We start from the raw sequence: 17378 nt of genomic DNA, 5'->3' as shown, positions 1-17378 counted from the left end.
GAGCGGGTGGTTTGAAGAGGAGGGGTTACACACGACCGTGAACCTTAATCGCTGGGATTGCTTCATCTTTCAGCATTAGATGAGCTACAAATCCGGAGTTGAGCTGTACCTTGTTTATAAACCATCGTCGCCGAAATACAGGGAACAAACAAACACTTGCACAACTCCTGCTCCGGAAAAACAAACTCCATCCACTGTCCCATTAATGCTGGGTTCTTTGGGAAGCGGTGCAGGGTCGTCTTGTTTTGGTGACACTGTTGATTTGGCGATTTTGGTGACATTGTTGATTTCTCTCGCTCTAGTCGCGGGCGCGTCCTTCCGGGAGAAGAGCCCGTACAAGGACATTCCGCCCCATCTGACATCACATATACCCATACACGAAAAAAACGTTCCGAAACTAATGAGAAACCGGAAGGAGTATTTTTGACACAGAAATACTCCATCAAACGTCCAACTTTATTTTTTTGAAACTTTGTCCATGGCTGCGTCCCAATTCGCATACTATCCGTACTAAATAGTATTCGAAAAAAGAATTAGTATGTCCCAAATCTTAGTATGTTGAAAAAAGTATTCCAAAGATTCCTGGATGGTTTACTATTTCCGGTCAGAATCCGAAGTGCAGATCGACACACACTCTAACGGCTGATATTACCCACAACCCATTGCGAGATGGACGAGGATTCGATTAGAACTACAAACGCGGATAAAAAGTGTTAAAAAACTACAAACATGACGGTTACGCGAGTCTGACGGTTAAGTGGAGAGGATTAGATAAAGTGGTTGGAGTGAGCAATTATCAGTATTTAACCTGACGAAAAGATATTTATTCAATATTATCCACATTATATTTCTCCTTCAGCAGCATTGAGAACTTTTGTAATGATACGTTTGGCCATTAACTTTGCAAACACATGAGAGGAGTCTCTGCATTAAAGACCCACGAAAGGCAGATCAACGAGCGACTACACTTCTCTCCGATACGGTAGGAAATTAAATTGAAAGTGGAGGACGATGATTGACAGGGCAGTTTAAATGGTGACGGGACGCACTTAACAGAGTCCGTTAAAGATGACGAAGTAGTATGTCCCAAAGCTTGCATACTTTTCTGCTACACACTCAAAAGTATGTACTTTTTCTTCACAAAAAGAGTACATACTTTTAGGACGTAGTATAAGTAGGCGAATTGGGACGCAGCCCATGTTTAGTCTTTAACAGTGTAAAAACCTCAGTATGCATGAAACATTTCACCCACCGTTTAAATATGGAAACTCTTTAGCCACTTTTGAGCGAGATGCTAACAGTCTAATCCGATTCAATGATCTATGCTAAGCTATGCTAAAAGTGCTAGCGCCAGACCCGGAGATCGGCTGAATGGATTCCAAAACGGTCAAACTCAACTGTTTACCTCTAGGGGAGACAGAAAATGAGCTTATTTTCAAAAATAGTGGCGGGTTCCTTTAACTCACAATTGATTATAATGGGAAATATACCTTACAGGAGTTAAAGTGTGACAAACTGTCGGCTATATATTCTATATGATGATTTACCCGTTGATATGCTGGAGCTTTGAATCCATATTTGCAATGTTGAACAGGATTTATCATCCGTTTGATCTTTCTCACTTGCTTCTTTTTTGTCTACAAAGTGTACCGACAACAGCAAATTTGGTGTTATTAAGCTATATAAGATCAGGTAGGCTATAATAATTTGATTATTCATTAGCTTCCAAAAACGTGAATATTTTTCATAAGTTGTAAGCTCTATTAGAAGACAAGTAGGGAAACATTACAGACAGAAATACAAAAACAAACAAACAAATTACAAATTATTGTCTGTAATGTGGATTGTAGTTTGTAATCGAGCTGTTAATGGGACGACATCTGGAACTGTCGTCTCCACAGAGAGCGGGCGGGAAAACACGTGGCGGGTTAGTGGATCTTTAGCGGAACAGAACGCTTTTATGAGAAACTGGAGAGGAGAGGAGAAGAGAAGAGAAGAGAAGAGAAGAGAAGAGAACCTCAGCCAACGGCACTGGATTTGTGTCTCAATGAAAATGATCTACGACTTGCACTTTCCGCGTCCCCGTGGAACCGCCTTTATGTGGAAGAGGTAGCCTACTCTCCAATCAGTTAAGGGGAAGATGGGGGTTTCAGATGACCACTCCTGGGACACCTTTGGTTTCGCTATGTCTCGCTGCACGAGCTGTGGGTTACAACGCCTGATGCCTGAGAATAACTCCTTCATCATGTAAGTTTTCATGTTTTTAAATACAAATACAGCTTGTTTGTGTTATTATAGCAATAGTTGTGTTTCGGCATGCTGAATCAATTACTGTGATTTACGATGGTTTATATTTATAGAGATATTAATATCATTATTAGATTGTTGGTGAGCTTCTAAAGCCTGTTGTTTGTGTTTTGAGTTGGACTGATCATTTACACAGGAATCATTTATAAAACTAAAGATGATCAGGTGTGGTGTGTATAGTTTTAGTGATGGTTAAGTGTGTTTGTATCTGTCATCATGTTAGTTTAGCTCATGGACTTTCTGTCTGTTTTCATTTGTCATGTGTCTCTTTGGTTATCGTCATTATTAGTTCACATGTGTCAGATGTGTGCATTTATCATCCTTATGTGTGAGTTGTTCCTCCTCCATTATGTGTAGTTGTGTCTGTCTGCATGCTTTGGCTTACTTGTTTGGACCTTTATTCCTCTGTCTTCATCTTTATTCCTCTTTATTCCTCTGTCTTCCTCTGTCTTCCTCTGTCTGCATGCAAGCTCATTCTGTCAGTATCTGTGATATAAACCAGCTCTTTTGTTTTTATCATCAGGTTGTTAAATCTTTATCTTCTTCTGCTGCTGCTGCTTTGCTTTATCAATAATTGCGGTCAGTATCATTTTTATTGATATATTGCACAATCTTTGATTTCAGTCCCTGTAGAGTTAATCTAGTAGATTGCTTCTATTTTGCAGCAAATGACTTTGCTTGACATTCTTGGGAATTTCCCAGCACATGACATCATCACTGAATGACATCACTGGGACATTCCACTCATCCCAGTTCATGCATATTCAGGAATTCACTACAGGCAGTGTTTGAGCACTCAAGTTTCTGATCTTTATCTGTTCATGAATGAAGTCTGTCAGCTCTGAGAATCCTAAAAGCTGGACGGACTTTCACTTTGAGGAACGTGAGAATAATCAGGGAATGTGGAAAAGCTGATTAAGACACAGTTGTGTTTGTTTAATGTCTAAACGTCATTCTGATGTACAGATCAAACATCACATCTGAGGAATTACATCTCTGTTGTTTAGTTTTCTTAATTTATATTATAAAATCCTCCTATTAGTTTAGATTTAGTGTCATTCAGAGCTGTTTTGTTTCAAATACATTTGGCATTAAAGGTGCACTGTGTAAGTTTTCCGTCCACTAGAGGTCGCCTGTTCAAAACAAAGGCGCAGTTTAGGGTTGCCACTAACGACTATTTTAATATAGATGAATCTATCTTACACAATAATTTAATTTAACTTGCAACGTTGGCCTTCAGTAGTGTACTATAAAAGTATAAATGTAAACAAGCCTTGACAAAACGTAAAACTAAAAGAGTAAAAAGGTAAAAATTTGTAAACCAACATAACAAAAAAAGAGAATATCAGCAAAAACTTTTTATATAGAATAGTGTTGTCACAATACCAAAATTATGACTTCGATACGATACAAGACAAAAATACCTCGATACGATACTGAATCCATACCATGGCAAAAAACTGTAAAAGTAATGGAATAATATGACAGAACTTAGTCTAGGCCAGTCTATATACAGTATGTGGAAAAGCTGATTAAGACACCGTTGTGTTTGTTTAATGTCTTAACGTCATTCTGATGTACAGATCAAACATCACATCTGAGGAATTACATCTCTGTTGTTTAGTTTTCTTAATTTATATTATAAAATCCTCCTATTAGTTTAGATTTAGTGTAATTCAGAGCTGTTTTGTTTCAAATACATTTGGCATTAAAGGTGCACTGTGTGACGTTACTGTAGTGAAGCAGAGCAGTACAAGTGTTGTGGAGCTGAGGAACCGCTGGAGCGATTGTTAATGAGATGAACGCAACACACGCCTCGCGAGCAGCGGGACTTTTATTATGCCACAGTCGCCACTTCCGCTCCTCCTCTCATGAGTGTGAGGTAACGCAGCTCTGTTGATCATATTACACACATCAGAGTGTGTTGATGATGGGATGGCGTTACTCTGCTATGACACTTGCTCACACTGCAGTGAGAGGAAAGCGTTTCTGCAGAATAAAACCACAAACTAACGCAGATATGATGTCATCGACAGGCCACGCCCTCACACGTCCCGGTTCCTCGGTTAAAACAGCACCTCACCATTTACAAATAGTTGGAAACATTTGGGATATTGCAAGTACTGAACAAAATATATAACACTGGCCTAGTGGTGTTTGGATATTTTACTGAAAAAATCTTACGTAGTGCAGTTTTAATTTTTGTGATTTTTTTTTGGTGTTTGCAGGAACCAGCCCTCAATCTGTGACCGAGAAAAGGGGAGGCGACGTCACCCTGTCATGTGACTTTGAGGCCAGAGACATTTCTGATATTGTTTTAAGCAGATTTTCCAAAAACATCCTTGTCTGTCAGAATGAAGAGTGTAAGAGTGAAAATGACAAAGTATTTAAAAAAGGAGCCTGTGACATCATCATCAAGGATCTGAGACTGAGGGATGCTGGGAAATATATTCTGAGGGTCTATTACACTAATAAGGAGCGACAAACCAGGGAATACCAGCTTCATATTCAGGGTAAAGTCAGAACTGAGTGTTCTGGAGTTCTTTAGTGATTGTGTTGGTCTTGCATGAGGGCCTGTGACCGTCAGAGACACTGAATGTGGCAATATATACGATTAGTCGTCTCCAATATGGGTTTTCCAATGGATGATTTTAAGTGTTTGTTGGTCCCTTTAACCCTAAATCTGTGTGTGTGGCTTTGACTGATGGACACGTTATAATAATGCTGAGTGTGTGTGTGTTTCTCCTCAGATGAGATCTCTGTGAACACAGGTAAGGAGCTGAAGTTGGATGTTCTGTTGACCAATGCTGATAAAGTGGAGACAAACTCCAGAGGAGAGTGGACAGAGGTGTGGACGAGAGGTCACGGGGTCAGCAGTAATCGACTGACCGACAGTGATGGGAATCTGACCATTAATGCGTTCACATCCAATGACACTGGAACATACAGAGTTCTGGACTCTGAAGGAAAAATCCTGATCACGATTAAAGTCACACTCACAGGTCAGAGAACATCAGAAGATGAGTGGAAAAAACATAAAGCTGAGGTTTATTCCTGATTTCTCATGAACAGCATTTGCTAAACTGTGTGACCTTTCAATCTCCTCAACAGAAACTGGTACAGGATCAGAGAGGAGAGGTCCTAAAGTCATCCCTAATGGCACTGAACAACACAGTAAGTAAACGTAAGAGCGTTACAAAACCTTTAAACAGTGATTTTAAACATTTTGAAACTGTTCTCTTCCCTCCTTCCAGCTGTTATGGTTTGGATTATGATTGGACTGAGTGTGTTTGCGGTTCTGCTCTCATCGTGAAACAGAAGTGGATGAACAGCAACACAGAACAGGATTCCTCCCAAAACGTCCCAATGAAAGAGATTTTACTATAGTCCAGATCATCTAGAGACGACACTGGACGCTTGTACTTTACCTTCAGAGCATTCCTGCGTTCCTGCACCAAGACTTGTTTGTTGACTGGTTAACGTGATCTTGATAAAGATCTGCGCTGGGAACTGAAGGATTATTTAAACTGTTTCTATCGAATCCATCAATTATTGTTTAAATCAAACAGCTAAAGTATTAACAGTGAGAAAGTAAATCTGTGTCAAACTGTGAAAGAAAGAAAGTTCATGTAAATACCATGTTTAAATAATATGGCATGAGAGAGTCTTGAAGTGTCATCATCTCAACTTTAAGACACATTTTCTGTTGGTATTGTTTATGTATTTTTGCATTAATCCACTGCTATTCCTCATTTTAGCCTAACATATCATTGTATACCTCTCTCTGTAAAATTCTGTTTATAGTAATAGCCATCTGTATATTTATTCACTGTACATATTCACCTGTAAATTCTGTTTATAGTAATAACCATCTCACTATTTATAGATATATTTATATATATTCAGTACATATCCATGTCCTGCACTTATGCAACCGTTGTATATCCTGCACTTGCTGCTATTGCACTTCTGGTTAGACCTAAACTGCATTTCGTTGCCTTGTACTTGTACTTGTGTAATGACAATAAAGTTGAATCTAATCTAATTAAGTATTATGTGAAATATGAAGAGGATGTTTAAATGGTTTACTTTTATTGCTGCTGCTACTTACAAACTAAACTGCCTCTGTGAAGCTGCGTCTCAGATTCAGATCCCTGTGAATGTCAATCTGTGAATGTCAAATGGCCATCACGTGTTCCCTTAACCCGGAGGTCAGCGCACAGGCGGGACGTCAAAGTCACCTGTGGTATTTTATCATTATTGTGATTTGTATTTCATTTTTGGATGATGTCACTAAATAAAGCATGAAAAAGGATTTTACGAGTTTTTGATTTTATGAGTAAAATAAAGTCTGTGGTAAGCTATAAAAACTGCAATGGCGTCTGCAGATCCCTCCATAGTTTATCAAGCTCAGTACGTTTGTAACAATCGGCCTTATAGGAAGAGGTTACTTCAGTTAAAATGGCCTCAGATAATAATGTGAGAGATTTTGGAGTGTTTAAAAAGACAAAGCAAACCAACAGTGTATTTACAATGTTCACAAGAGACTTAAAACTAGGAAACCTCGGGCTGGTAAAAGCATAGAATCCATAACAGCATACCCTAAAACAGTCCGAATGAGGGCCAGTGTGTCGATAGTCCTTATGAAAGTGTCCAAACGTCTACAATCCCAGTGATAGTGAATCCAAATGCTTGTAACTGGAAAGGTGAGACAAATAAAACTCCACAGTCCAGGTTTGGTGATCACCAGCGCATTCGTTACCTCCCCCATTGCCATGCTGCCACCTTTATACTGGTCTACTTCCTGTTTCCTGTCATGTGATCAGTCAGACATACACACATGAAAACAAATAAGAGGACTACAATGAGACAACATGTAAACCTATTGAACCTATTGAGAAAAACACAACGCGGTTAATAAATGCACCAGAAGCGCTCTCAGACAGCGCTCGCTCCCGAATACAGGAGCTACATTTCGCGTACAAGTATGAAATTTGGTACACACGTAACAACCCAAAACCTAGGGTGAATTAAGGGTGATTGGGACATAAGGTTGAATGGGACAGTATAACTACAGAGTTTATTTTCTCTCCTGATGAGTGAAAATAAACAACTTTTGCTCAGCCCTAGCTGTGAGACTGCATAATCAAAATTGCATGCCCTCATTGGTGTGACATCACGTGGGTGGGCGGAGCAAACATAAAACAGGAAGTTGACCCTGCAACACATGAGGTGAAGAAAAGCTAGTTTTAATAATAAGATCATACAATTGTCATAGCAAATATATTGCCAAAACCTTTGATTGAAACATGAATATTATGTACTACTGCATCAAAATCAGTAAAATATAGTTAGTATAAATGTTCAGAATTAGGTGTTTTTTATTTTGCCCCATCCAACCTAACACAATTTGGGTGATTGGGACAGTATAGTTTTGGGTGATTGGGACAGTGCTTAAAGGCTTTGCTTATTAAGAAAATGACTGACTTTGCAACAGAGAACCATTGTGTATGCTATGTCTGCTCTAAACTGGTGTTTTCTCAACCATTCACCAATGACAGTTGCACATTTTTACAGATTTTGTTGCAGTAGTACATAATATTCATGTTTCCTTTAAAGTTGTGCAATATATGAACTATATGAACTATGACAATTTACCCTAATACACTAACTACGTTCAAACTGTCAATCCAAATCAAATTTTTATGCATATTTATCTATTAATTATTTTTTATTTGTATTATTTATTAAATTTGGGGGAAGACAATTCTGTAATGTATGAGTTGTCAACAGATTTATAAACATTGAGTAATAAAGTTTAACAGAAATAAACATGGAAGTAATTTTTTGGCTCAGTTTACATAAAAGTGTATGTCACACCTCCTTTCATTATGATATAACTTTTTTTCCTCCTCAAATGGATAGGTAACATCATCAATATTACAGATATGTATTATGTGTTGGGCTGATGTTTATGGCAAGAAACCTTACAAAAGGCGGAGATTCAAAAACTGTCCCAATGACCCTTAATTCACCCTACAAAAAAGTCCTGGGAGCAAAATCTGAAAATCTTTTCAGATAAACATCATATTTGCCCATTTTTCCTGCTTCTAACACATCATCTTTGAGGGCAAAATGTTCACTTGCATAAACCACCCACTAACAGAGATCATCAGTGTTATTCACTTCACCTGTCAGTGAAGTCATAATGTTATGCCTGATCAGTGTATATTGTTATCGTGAAATAAAATCTCATTTCATAAAACATTATACCAGTTATACTCCTTGAATAGTGATCAATCATAAGACTCTAGCTTCAGCAGGAGGAGCCAGATATGGCTTGTTTCTGGAGCTTGAGCTCTACTTTTGCTTTTGCTTTTATTGAAAACTCACTAGACAAACGTTGACTGTGTTTACAAAGTTTTGACGTCTGAAAATAAGACTCGTGCTGAATTTTCACCATGTAAGTTTTCATGTTTGTATATAGTATAAATCCATCCTGTGTGTTTTTGTATTATAGTATATATTTCATTGCAGTGCATATAGTCTCTGTCTCTGTGTGTTTGTATCTGTGACATAAACCAGTTCTTCTGGTTTCTCCACAGGTTGTCGAATCTTCTTCTGCTTTTGTGCTTTGTCAGTCGTTGCGGTCAGTGTCATTTTGTTTGTAATTTGTAACAATTCTTGATTTTCAATGTTATAATTGTTCAGTTCTTTCTCTTTTGCACCAAATGACTGACGTTTGTAGATTGTCTACAGTTTAGCTAAAGGATTTGCATGTTTTTATACATTGCTAAATCACCAATATATGATCAGAAATATTTTTAGACCTGGACAAATGTGCTTTGATGCAACAGCCGTTACATCTGTTCTGCTAAATTTTTTTACTTTGACAAGCCAAAAACAGATTTTAAAGTAAATGGGCGCCTTCCATTTTCACAGTCTGGCAGAAATAATGGGAGGTTCCAAAATATAAGGTCACATGACAATAACAGTGTACGGTTGCTAAGATAAAGGGGGTGGGTCAACTTACCCACTGGCTCATCTTACCCCACTCTCCCCTATTGACACTTTGTATTGAATACATTATTATACTGTGTGTATTTGCAGGAACCTCCACTATACCTGTGACAGGACAAACAGGAGAAAACGCCGTCCTGCCATGTGACTTTAAGGCCAGCGAGATTTCTCAGATTGTTTTAAGCGGTAACTCAGAAAACATCCCTGTCTGTGAGAATGAAGAGTGCAGTGGCCGAGTGTTTAAAGAAGGAACATGTGGCGTCATCATCAAGGATCTGAGACTGAGGGATGCTGGGAAATACATTCTGAGACTCTATTACACGAATGATCAGACAGAAGTGGAGCAACTAATCCTGGAGTACCAGCTTCATATTCAGGGTAAAGTCAGACGTTTTTTTCTGGATTTCCTAATAATTTTAACAATGTAATTGCATGCAGGCAGTAACCAGCAAAGAGAGTAAGGCCCAATCCCAATTCTATTTTATACCCCTTCCCCTACCCCTACACCCATTCCCCTTGAAACAGAGTGCCAAGGCGTAGGGGTGAAAATATTCCCCTAAGTAATGGGACACCACTACTATACCATTACACGCCATCATACCCCGTTTCTTTTATTAGTGTCCTGTGACATTTAACCAGTATGAACAGCAATGAAGTGTGTAGGCTATATCTAACAGAAATCAGGCGAATTACTCACTCCCAACCAGTGATGCCAGTAACGCATTACTCTAATCTGACTACTTTAGTAGCGAGTAATCTAACGCGTTACTATTTCCAAACCAGTAATCAGATTAAAGTAATGTATCATTTTCCTTAGTAAAAATATATATTTTTGCTTTCTTCTTGCATCTCGGGGAGAGTATTTATAGTAAGTGAAGTCAAGAAGTCTTTATTACATTTTTTTATTAAAACATGTTTTTGTTTTTTTTCAGGAAATATTTTTTAATTTAATCTTAAAATGTCAGGAGATACACTGTTGACGTTACTGTTAAAAATGCACTTCCAATAAAGTGAGTTTTGGCAAAAACGGTTGTCATTTCTATATTGAGGCAGCAGGGGTGTTGTCTACAGCTGCTGAATGTAACTAATAAAGTAACTTGTAATCTAACTTAGTTACTTTTAAAATCAAGTAATCTGTAAAGTAACTAAGTTACTTTTTAAAGGAGTAATCAGCAATCAGATTACTTTTTCAAAGTAACTGTGGCAACACTGCTCCCAACAGAGTTTTGCGCTGTATTTGGACTTAAAGGGTTAGGTCACCCAAAAATGAAAATTCTGTCATTAATTACTTACCCTCATGTCGTTCGACACCCGTAAGACCTCCGTTCATCTTCGGAACACAAATGAAGATATTTTAGTTGAAATCCGATGGCTCCATTGGCACAATGGCAATTTACACTCTCAAGACCCTTAAAAGACACTAATCACCGATCCGATCCGAATCATGAATCGACTCACTGATTCTTAACGCTTCGAAGCTTCATGAGGCCGTGTTTTGAAATCGTCATCACTATGTAAGTCGTTATTTAGGGTTTTTTTGCGCACGAAAACTATTATCGCCGATTCATAAAGTTATTTTAGAACCACTGTAGTGAGATGGACTTTGTAACTTTAGTCTTTAGTGTCTTTTAAGGGTCTTGAGAGTGTAAAGTGTATTGTGCCAATGGAGGCCTTTCAGAGCCATCAGATTTACACTAAAATATCTTCATTTCTGTTCCGAAGATGAACGGAGGTCTTACGTGTGTCGAACGACATGAGGGTCAGTCATTAATGACAGAATTTTCATTTTTGGGTGAACTAACCCTTTAATAAAACGGCGCTCTTTTTCAGTTCAAAAACGTATGAGCCAGAGTTTCCTAAGATGATACAGAACATACAAGACTAGTGAAACTGCTTTTCCATCGGGCCAAACTGTTCTCTTTTTTTATTAACCGTTCCATTCCGTGCTGATCCGAGCCGGCCGGTACGGATATGGTTTTGTTATCTACTGTGGTGCTGTGATAATGTTTATACATTATACGTCAAGTTAGTCATTGCCTTGGTAACGCAAGAGTTTACAGACAATATGTATTGTCAATATTGATATATATATAATATATATACACACACTCACCCAGTGGTTAAATTGGCTTTTGTAGGGAGGGGGAGCCCTTATTTACGGTGAATGGTCATTCAAAATCGCGCCGGAAAAAGACTTAATGTGTTTTTACATTAAAGGCTCTTTTTCCAGTACTAATGTGTAAGGTAGGGTTGAGTAGTTATTCAAACAAAGAGAAATACTTTACAGTTCACTTAGGGCCATAGGCAGGGTTTTTAAAATCAGTAAGGTCCCAAATATGAGGTATTTAGGGAGGTTCTGGGGAATGGTCCCCCGAGAAAATTTTGATTTCTCTGATCTACATTATGTGCATTTTTAATAAGTTTGAAGGCCAAAAAATGAATAATAAATAGCTTTCAAAACCATGTCAGTGTGCAGTAGATTATTTGACAATACCCCCCTAAAAATGAGCTCTGACTGTAGTCTTTTTATTTTCGTCTGTGTTCCTGAAAAGGGTTGGGAACTTTTTTTGACCAAATAACCTTTTTTTTTATTTTTCATTTTTGGTAAATGCATTTTTCCAAAAGAGCCACAGTAAAAAAAAATATAACATTTTTATTAAAAAGCATTTTTTTTTTCAATAAAATGTCAACAGCAGTAATTATTAGGTCCATAACTAAAAACAAACAATTATGCAGCAAACAATAAATAAGTTGCAATATGGAATTAATTGTGCAGGACTTTCACTGTGAGGTTGACCAACTGATGAGTATAAATCCTCTTTGTGTGTGTGAACGCCCACAGTGCTTACATCTACTATGTTTATGTGAATACTCGACTTGGCATTTTGATATGTTTCTGTGTTTATTTGGCAGTTTAGGAGTGCAACCGAAGACAAAGGCTAGTAGGCTTGTCCGCTTGTCCGTGTTGCGCTCTGAGCGCGCGCACAGCATCCTGTCAGTAATTCAGTTTTCTTTCGTGACTTATCATGCTTTTATTATTTATTTTATCTTGACACTCGCGAACAGCACTGAACACACAACTTGAATATTATCATAAACTTGTCATTAACTTCGGCAGGCTGTACAACAAGGGGATTGTAATTGGCTGCTTTTTTCTGCAGAGAACGTATCTCTGTTGATGTGTGTGTCTAATCTTTTTATCGATCATGTTAGTAAATGTTAGATATGTTGGTAAAGTGTGAGAGACCATGCGAGGTTCCTGACCGCTGCTCTAGCTATTGGCGGATTTCCATGGTAACTCACTGTTAGAGTTGTGACGGTTTTACCTGATGGCTGTGGCCGCGGTGCTGAACCAGAGAACGCAGCGATTAATGCATTATGCCGTCTGATAATTCCATGCAGCCTGTATTTGCCAGGAGACAAACAATAATTAAAGTCTAATAACAATATTTCCTGCTGAAGGAGACGGAGCTGAGCTCCAGCAGGGTGTGTTGTGGACCTGAGGAGGCGGAGCTGCGCTCCGGTGCGCTCCGGCCCAATTTAACCTCTGCACTCACCTAAAGGAATATTAGGAACACCTGTTCAATTTCTCATTAATGCAATTATCTAATCAACCAATCACATGGCAGTTGCTTCAATGCATTTAGGGGTGTGGTCCTGGTCAAGACAATCTCCTGAACTCCACACTGAATGTCAGAATGGGAAAGAAAGGAGATTTAAGCAATTTTGAGCGTGGCATGGTTGTTGGTGCCAGACGGGCCGGTCTGAGTATTTCACAATCTGCTCAGTTACTGGGATTTTCACGCACAACCATTTCTAGGGTTTACAAAGAATGGTGTGAAAAGGGAAAAGCATCCAGTATGCGGCAGTCCTGTGGGAGAAAATGCCTTGTTGATGCTAGAGGTCAGAGGAGAATGGGCCGACTGATTCAAGCTGATAGAAGAGCAACTTTGACTGAAATAACCACTCGTTACAACCGAGGTATGCAGCAAAGCATTTGTGAAGCCACAACACACACAACCTTGAGGCGGATGGGCTACAACAGCAGAAGACCCCACCGGGTACCACTCATATCCACTACAAATAGGAAAAAGAGGCGACAATTTGCACCAGCTCACCAAAATTGGACAGTTGAAGACTGGAAAAATGTTGCCTGGTCTGATGAGTCTGGATTTCTGTTGAGACATTCAGATGGTAGAGTCAGAATTTGGCGTGAACAGAATGAGATCATGGATCCGTCATGCCTTGTTACCACTGTGCAGGCTGGTGGTGGTGGTGTAATGGTGTGGGGGATGTTTTCTTGGCACACTTTAGGCCCCTTAGTGCCAATTGGGCATGGTTTAAATGCCACAGCTTACCTGAGCATTGTTTCTGACCATGTCCATCCCTTTATGAGCACCATGTCCCCATCCTCTGATGGCTACTTCCAGCAGGATAATGCACCGTCACAAAGCTCCAATCATTTCAAATTGGTTTCTTGAACATGACAATGAGTTCACTGGACTAAAATGGCCCCCACAGTCACCAGATCTCAACCCAATAGAGCATCTTTGGGATGTGGTGGAACGGGAGCTTCGTGCCCTGGATGTGCATCCCACAAATCTCCATCAACTGCAGATGCTCTCCTATCAATATGGGCCAACATTTCTAAAGAATGCTTTCAGCACCTTGTTGAATCAATGCCACGTAGAATAAAGGCAGTTCTGAAGGCGAAAGGGGGTCAAACACAGTATTAGTATGTGTTCCTAATAATCCTTTAGGTGAGTGTATGTATATATAATTCACTTTTTTACACATTAATGTGTTCAAATCACTCAAATGTGAAAAGCTACGGAGAAACTGGCAGCCAGGCGACACGCAAGTGATCGATCCCGAGTGGCAACATACACACATTCTAGCAGCACAGAGTCTGTGGAGGGAAACTCCTCATTCCCCTTCGTTCGAAGTGTGGTCCTGAAAAATCTTCGTTTGAAGGGCTATCTGGCCCTTCCCCTTACCTCTACCACTCCAGCCAAAAGAGAATCGAGACTCACCTACCCCTTCACGAGAACGTGCAAAACGAAGAGGTAGGGGAAAGGGAAGGGCTAGAAATGCGATTGGGCCTAAATGTCTCACATCCCATACAACATTACATTTGGTCCCTCAATCCTAAATCTGTGTGTTGTGGTTTTGACTGATGGACACATTATAATAATGCTGAATGTGTGTGTGTTTCTCCTCAGATGAGATCTCTGTGAACACAGGTGAGGAGCTGAAGCTGGATGTTCTGTTGATCAATGCTGATAAAGTGGAGACAAACTCCAGTGGAGAGTGGACAGAGGTGTGGACGAGAGGTCACGGGGTCAGCAGTGATCGACTGACCGACAGTGATGGGAATCTGACCATTAATGTGTTCACATCCACTGACGCTGGAACATACAGAGTTCTGGATTATAGAGGAGAAATCCTGATCTCAGTCACACTCACAGGTCAGAGAACATCAGAGGATGAGTGGAAATATTATCTTTAATACATCATGACAGAAACATAGTGTCGCCCACATCCAGTGCTCGTGGAATCCACATGTTCCAGATGTGGGCCGGATCTGTCTGTGTTGGGTTTTTCTCGTTCAATCCTGACTAATCTTTTCATATCTTCTACAGAGTCTGGCTCCACTGGAGAAAGCAAAGGTAACACAGAAGAACAGGAAAGTAAGAGGCTGTTAAAAAACTGAACAGTGAGTTTAAAAATGTAAAATTTGTGCTCTCTTCCCAGCTTCGTCCCATCCTGATCGAGATCTTGTGAGATGGCCAGAGATACTGAATGGGGTTGTTGTGATTGTGGTCTTTTTGGCAATGTTAGTGGTTATGGCCGTTCAAATTGTGATGAGGGTTGCTGGGTACTGGTGATTGAGCACCAAACATCTTCAGAAGATTCTGGATCTCATTTTCCTGCTATATTTTGTTTGTTTACTGAATCTGCACCTGGCCTAAGAATTGGACTGAAATGTTACCAATCCTGAGTCTTGAACTTGAAAAATGAAAGCATATACATACATATTTTTAAATGAAAGCATTTACATGTATATTTAAAAAGGTTGTAGAAACTATTTGTGTTTAAATAATATTTTGTATTTAATATATATATATATTTAAAAAAAAATTCTCATTTAGGATATATTTTTTATATATTCAAATTTCTATTTGAGAGTTATTTTCCTGTTTTGCACTGTGAAACTGCTTAATATTCAATATTATTGATGTGATCTGCTTTATAGCCATCTGAAGTTAATTAATAATTGATGTTTACAACTAATTTACTGTAGAAATGAACTCGGTTTGCATCATTATTTTCCTGTTCATCATCCATCTTTCATTTCCATGCTTGATTTAAAAAAAAGGGGGGGGGGGGGGGTTCTTACACTATTAACTGTAAATAATTTAACCGTTACCCCTTTTTGGCTTAAGTTATATATCAGAGTAGGGATGGCAAGGCTTGATCTTAACTTAGGTATAGGTAAAGAAACAAGTTTGCTTTGGTTTGCTCAACTAGATTTCTGAAGAATCAGACCCAAACTTTACATTACACAAAATAAACAAAAACAAGATAATAAACAAGGTAGAAAACAGGAAAACATCAGTTACATCAGTCATCAAACAGGAAAAGTTCAGCGTTTGGGGAATCTTGACTGGAAAAGCGAATGATAACACTTAGCTGAAGGTGAAGCTGACCAGGTTTGGTGGTAGTTGAAATGTCCTTGCAAAAGTTATTACTTTTAGAAACCACAGTTCACTCCGAGATAATCCTAATGTTGAAGAAAGGAAAAGTGTCCTCCGGCCTTCTTTCCACCAGTGCAATCCAAACCCTCATTGTGCTCACGTTAAACCTCCAAGTGTCATGATCCAAGCAACCAACCCCAGAGTAGACAGTTAGCTGACGCAACCTTATGCAACTACTTTCTTCTCAAGAAAGAAAGCACAGAAATAAAAATGTCCATCTAAATCGAAGACACGGTCACAAAGCCTGAATAGCTCCATGCTCAACACACTCAAAATCATAGTTATACATTAAATACATGCTCTGGTTTTGGTAATCGTTGGAAAAAAACCCCCATTACTTTCTGATTGACCCAAAAAGGAAACACATTCCTCAATCATAGGACCTTGTAAAGTCAGACGGAATAGCCCTCTATCCACATGCTTGCCTACTTCTTCAGGTATAGTACCTGGCTAAATACTCATCTATGAAGATGATTAGCACCCCCTAATGGTGTGGAAAAATATAACCACTAAGGTAACAGAGTTAAAGCTGTTACATATTTTGGACTAAGGCTATAACATAACATGTGGAAAAAGTGAAGCGCCAGTAAATGCAAAGCAACAATGATTTTTTTGATACGTACATCATTTTTTCAAGCTACAGTACATGCTGGGAAATGGCACAACATTGTTCAACATAAAATAGTTTGTTCAGATAACTCCCTTTGGAAAGTCGAGACAACATTCGGACATGTTTTAGACAAATACTTGAAGTTTTTGTAAACTTTTAGAATATAATTAACTCTTTTTTTTCTTCTTGTGTCTCCACGACGCATGCGCGAGAATATGACGCAGATCCGGCGTTCGGACACATGACCCAGAAGAGATTTGTTTACGAGCAGAGGAAGACGCGCGTATCTCAGCTGATGAATTCTACATTGATCGTGCTTTAGGTCTCGGCGTAGTTCTCAAAATCGGGCTAAAGTGAGCATTTCATGGATTCCCGAACGCTGGCGCTACGTCATATTCTCACGCATGCGTCGTGGAGACACACACGGAAGGGAAGAACAAGTTGGATAAAGGTGTTATTTTGAGTTTTTTTGCGCACAAAAACTATTGTCGTCACATCGTAAGATTATTGTAGAGTCACTGTGGTGAGATGGACTTTGTAACGACGTTTTAAGTGCCTTTTATGGGTCTTGTGAGTGTAAATGTACTGAATGCCAATGGAGGCCTATCTGAAGCCTTTCTCAGCATCAGCTTTACACTAAAATATCTTCATTTGTGTCTGAAGATGAATGGAGGTCTGACGGG

General features: G+C 39.1%; 2 protein-coding genes across 2 annotated transcripts; both read left to right on the top strand.

Annotated features, from left to right (window-relative positions):
- Positions 1-2140: 2140 nt before the first annotated feature.
- On the top strand, positions 2141-6614 carry LOC307133522 (uncharacterized protein; the record flags this gene model as incomplete). The annotated part of the gene is made up of 6 exons (XM_079828602.1): positions 2141-2247; positions 2831-2886; positions 4536-4820; positions 5058-5309; positions 5419-5481; positions 5562-6614. The coding sequence occupies 6 exons, from the start codon at positions 2141-2143 to the stop codon at positions 5618-5620; spliced, it is 822 nt and encodes a 273-aa protein (XP_079684728.1). The 3' UTR covers positions 5621-6614.
- A 680-nt stretch (positions 6615-7294) lies between these two features.
- Positions 7295-15334, top strand: LOC307133520 (uncharacterized protein; the record flags this gene model as incomplete). The annotated part of the gene is made up of 5 exons (XM_079828600.1): positions 7295-7304; positions 9418-9705; positions 14550-14795; positions 14970-14996; positions 15082-15334. The coding sequence occupies 5 exons, from the start codon at positions 7295-7297 to the stop codon at positions 15213-15215; spliced, it is 705 nt and encodes a 234-aa protein (XP_079684726.1). The 3' UTR covers positions 15216-15334.
- Positions 15335-17378: the final 2044 nt, after the last annotated feature.

The sequence above is a fragment of the Gobio gobio genome (assembly GCF_949357685.1).
Source record: "Gobio gobio genome assembly, chromosome: 11".
Lineage (NCBI taxonomy): Eukaryota > Metazoa > Chordata > Actinopteri > Cypriniformes > Gobionidae > Gobio > Gobio gobio.
This window is presented reverse-complemented; position numbering and strand designations above follow the sequence as displayed.